The sequence below is a fragment of the Elaeis guineensis genome, chromosome 8 (genome assembly GCF_000442705.2).
Source record: "Elaeis guineensis isolate ETL-2024a chromosome 8, EG11, whole genome shotgun sequence".
Lineage (NCBI taxonomy): Eukaryota > Viridiplantae > Streptophyta > Magnoliopsida > Arecales > Arecaceae > Elaeis > Elaeis guineensis.
Window position 1 is genome coordinate 20,824,828 of NC_026000.2, and position 5,170 is coordinate 20,829,997.

At 39.1% G+C, this 5,170-nt stretch overlaps 1 protein-coding gene across 1 annotated transcript; it reads left to right on the forward strand.

Moving 5' to 3' along the window:
• The first annotated feature begins 645 nt into the window (after positions 1-645).
• On the forward strand, positions 646-1,454 carry LOC105049898 (basic leucine zipper 43). The gene has a single exon (XM_010929682.3). The coding sequence runs from the start codon at positions 743-745 to the stop codon at positions 1,253-1,255; it is 513 nt and encodes a 170-aa protein (XP_010927984.1). The 5' UTR covers positions 646-742; the 3' UTR covers positions 1,256-1,454.
• Positions 1,455-5,170: the final 3,716 nt, after the last annotated feature.

The window sequence follows — 5,170 nt, forward strand, 5'->3', positions numbered from 1 at the left end:
TGACTTTCAAATTGCGTCAGCCCGGCCGGAATTGAAAGCCACGCTCACAAAAATTAAAAAAATCCAACATTCCTGACACCTCTTTTTTCCTCTTCCCCCTCCTTCGCTTGCTCTTCTCCCAAACATTCCCCTTGATAAATAATGACACCCCATGAAGAACTGTACACTCCCCTTTAAGCATTTCAATCCCTCAAGGGACCCACATCTCGTTATGCTTTCCCAACCACATGACACATGAAGCAATCCCATAATCCTGCCATCCATCATCCATGATCCAGTGTTAGGCCAGAATCAGCATTGCAGCCCTCTCAATTCACAAAAAATGCCCGTCACTGTTAGCCAACCAGCGCCTAGCTTAATGGTCACAGCACCTGGTGGGTATGATGTTATCAAGGGCCATCATTTCCACACTGATGTCTGATCGTGATCAGGTTGTTATTATGGAGAGGCTTCTCAAAAGGCGTTTGGTGGATGCATACATAAGAAACATATGCATGCATCACCTGACATCCATCAAGCTGGATGTTGATCTCATGGATATGCATGTCTTTGTTGCTGCCTATGACAGGCTGAGGAACAGTTTTGAGGTGGGCCGCCACCCTAGCTTTTCACTCTATAAATCACTCCTACCACCCTTGATGCTTCCCTCCGTTCTCTTAAGCATCTCCTCGTAACAATTCTTCCCCTCCTCCCTTCCCAAAACCTTCTCTTCCTTCCTACTTCTTCTTGAAGATTTGTAACCATGCAGCCAGGTGAGGTTGCCAGCATTAGATATGTTGCACCTATGCACCCGCCTTCTTTTGGACCTCACTTCAACATGGCACAGAACAGTATCCCCTCCTTCCACTTTAGTAGTCTCTTTGGACCTTATGCTATGCAACAAGTCCAGACGATACCTCTGATCCATGAGGTTGGCCTTCCCAGTTCGTGTCTCAGCAATAACTCGACTTCAGATGAGGGAGAAGAGCACCAACCGAGCCTAGCAGAGGAAAGGAGGAAGAGGAGGATGCTTTCCAATAGAGAGTCTGCACGCCGATCACGCATCAGAAAGCAGAAACACTTAAATGAGCTCTCGTTACAGGTTTTCCACCTCCGCACTGCCAACCGCCAGCTCCTTGATCAGCTGAACCACGTCATGAGGGATCGTGATCAGATCCTTCATGAGAATGCCCAGCTTAGAGATGAAGAGTCTGAGCTCAGAAAGAAACTTGAGAACCTTCTGATGGAAAACACTAGCAGTGCACCACTCACATGAGAGCTAAATCGAAAATCCTACAGATCTCTGCATCCGCAAACCTGCTTTGCTGAGGGAGATCTTTTTTATTGTTCTTACTTGTTGTTCTCTTTTCGTTCTTCTTTTTTCCGTGGGTTATGAAGAAGATGAACATCTCTCGATCAGAACTGCACTTAATTTGAGCTGCATGAAGAATAAAAAGAAATATTTTGATTTTGCATCGACAAATTTTAATAACTAATTCAGATCTTCAACTCTGAAAATTGAAAATTAAAAAAAAGCCCCTAAATTAAACTGATATTAAAATTCTATGCAACTGTAGTACGATTTCACCACATTCCATGCAAAAGAGAAGCAGCTTGATGAAAAATTATACAATTATGCCTTAAGGGTCCATATACATGCTTCTGCCCATCTATCATTTTAAGAACCCCACCAGTTGATGATACAGAAATTACCTGAAACCTTGAGTCCAGATATAGAAACTGGATATTGCCGAAAAGAGAAATATGTAGACACTTGAATCATTGGAGGTAATAATTTCAATTATTTAAGCAGGCATACCAGAACAGAGGAAGGAGTGTCGGTTGAAATGTGTTGCTCATATTAGAGAGGCCATGCAGCAGTGCTTCAAATGGGAAGGTCTCCAAGCTCTGTTTGGGTCATGAGACACAATAATGTGCAGGTGGTGGCAATTAGTGGTGGTGGAACTTTCCAATAATAAGTAAACATATGGAAAGTCCTTGCACTACAAGAGGATGGCACTGTTCTCTCTCTTTTTCAGAGAGCAACAATGCTTATCCAGGTTTAATTCAGGTGGGCTAGTTTGCCCAGTTCCACATAAGAACCTGCAAAATGGGGCTACCCTGCTGCTTCTATGTCCACAAACCTCCTTTTCATGTCTGTGGTTCGTCAGTTAAGAAAGACTGAGAGCCACTCCAACTTCCATGCACTGCTCCATGAAGGAGAGAGAGACCAGGCCAGATTCATATTGGGGTGGCTGTGTGCAACCACACCTTTACATGTGTGTCAGTATGCTCTCAAGGACAGATGCATTTTCTAACATCTAGACCTTTAGAGAGGTAGTTTCTAAAGGTTGGGAAATCTAACTCATGGTGATGTAGGCTATAATTTTTAAAATTTGGAAACAGATCCTTCAGTAAACATGATTCTGGATAGCAACTAATGATTCTCTCTCCTAATAGAGTATTTGAAATGCCAACTTGTTTATTCTCCTGATTCTCATCAAATCTGAAGATCCTATTTTGTAAGTTCTTTCTGGGGGGAGTGAGGGCAAATGTTGTATGTTTTTACAAGGAACTACATGCTGCTCCAAATATCCTCTTGTTGTTAGCATATGTTGCTGATTTTGGATTGAACATGGAGATCCATCTAGTAAATGCCAGCATTAAAGAGCTCCTGAAAGAAGTGGTAAGTTGTATTGAGCGACAAAAAAGAACTGTTGCACCCTTTATAGTAGTACCACCATTGACATTTCTTGGATATTTTCAGTAGGATTTAATGTTCTTGAAAAATTTTTAATGCATGTTTATGATGTAGCTTAGCCAGCACTTCTATGGTATCATGGTCTGAATATGCGAGAAATTTTCACGAGCTTTAAAGATACATCATCCAAGATCAAGGACTGCTCCCACAAATTCCACAATTGTACCATACCCTTGCATCAGTTAACCACTATAACTGTTGGTGAGCACTTTCTATCCATCTTGGCCTAATTGGGGTGAAAGTGGACTAGATATTATCCATCTAGATCCATTTTTATATCCGAGTTTATCCGGATATCGATAAAAATTTGAGGATCCAACTAATATCCGTATTCGTATCCATATCCATCATGGAAAAATAGATATGGATAAACAACCATCCGCTCTGTATCTAAATATCTGGGTCTATTTATAACCATATTTAATGTCACATAGCACTCATGGACTTTTAAAGAAAATATATAACCGTATTAATATACTATTAACTTAATTTAGCATCCACTTAGTAATATGTCTGATTCTGTGGTCATGAAATTTAATTATCCAACTTATATTAGTATTTATATCCCGATTTGTATCCGTATCCATTTTAAACAAATATGAACATGAATTTTTGCATCCAATTAATATCCATATTCATATTTGTATTCATTAAATAAAACAAATATGGATATGGATATACTAATATCCGATCCGTATCCAATCCGATTTCTACCCTATGGCCTAACTATCCCTTGAACTAGAGAAGTTCGTAGGTCCTAGCAGGGCAAAGCAGTATTTTATGCTCTTCAGTGGTTTTCAGTCCATGGTGTTTCTTCATTGCCTAGACCCAACCAACCTAAGGAGCCATCTCTCATTGTGTTTCACCATCCAGCATAACAGGATTAGAACTGCCTATTAAATGGTCATATGGGTTGATCCTCTTTCTGGAAATAATCCAATTCCACCTGTTATTCCCATTACTGCATGGTATGGGATTTTGGGACAAGATGGCATGTATTTGGCCAGACCCAGACCAAATGACTCATCTAACAAGATGAAGGTTGATTCATCTTCCATTGCATCACATTTGCCTCATTGCCTTCTAAATTCCCTTGCTCTTCTTACTACTTACTGTTTTCAGATTTTTGAACATTTGTAGCTCACTCTACAATCATCTTTGAATGTTTATATTGTTCACAGATAGTGAAGCTCATCAGAAATAGCAGAAATCCTACTGGGCTGCATTCTTTTTTTATTTAATCTCTTCAAATCTTAATTAAATTCTAATTAGCTTTAATCTTATACCACTCTATATTTGATTGTTGTTTTCAGACCATACTTTCATAGTTTTGTTGTCTTGGGTGTTCAGGACATGTGTGTGGTACACACCACCATCAAGTCTGTTAAGTAAGAACCAACGTCTCACTACTAGGAAATAGCAAATCTGCATGCTCTCTTTGCTATCTATTTTCAGCAATCTCTGGGGATTTGCATGAGTTGGTGTCTCAAGAACCATAGTGCACCATGCTAACTCCTTAGCTGTACTTAAATTTTTCATCATTTGCTTGTAGTGTTTCCCGATGCCCCCCTTACACAATAGGACTTGCGCAAAACTGATACTTAACCCATCTTTGACCAGGCTTGCAATATACTTTTTATTTCTTTTAAAAAATAAGTAAAATATCAAGGAACTGCGAAAGATAATTACCATTGATTATATATAAAATAAATGAAAGAAAGCAAGAACCACTGTGTATGGCATGAAATTTTCCACCTTATATTGGTCATAAGGCAATGATTCTGATATCTTAGTTAATTTGCTTGCAATCCTCTCATGCTAAGTCAATTTCACCCTCATTCATCACCATAGCTTGACACTTGAGAAAAGTGAGAAAATAACAGAGATGGATATGCAATTATTATAGAAGTTTCACTCATATTTTGAGTATCCTAAATAAACCAAAATATGCCACTGCACATGTGTAAATACAGTTCTTGTCCAAGGTAGAGCAAGAAAAAAGGAGAAATTTCTATGCATCATGCATAAAAAAGAGCTTTCCAGTCAGCTTCATGCATGAACAGAACCTGAACAGATCACAAGATCCACTATCCATATTGTACAATTTAAATTTAAATCCAGATCCTAAACCACCTCCTGGTCTGAATCTAACAGACATTTCTTGATCTAAATTTGCAGTATCAGGTTCATAGATTGCAAGATCGTGGCTATGTTAGTTCAAAATCCTATATTCATCAAATCGACCAACCTTCAATCATTCTTAAGAGTCACCGTTATCAATTTTAGCATAACATCCTCCCTTGCTAGTGATTAGTTCCTTGCATATTTTCACTTCCCCCTAGCTCCATATTTTGTTGAATCAGCATCATGGACCTATAATGTCAAAGGCTTGAGGGTTTCTTTATATTTCTGCTTGTTTCATCAAGTTAA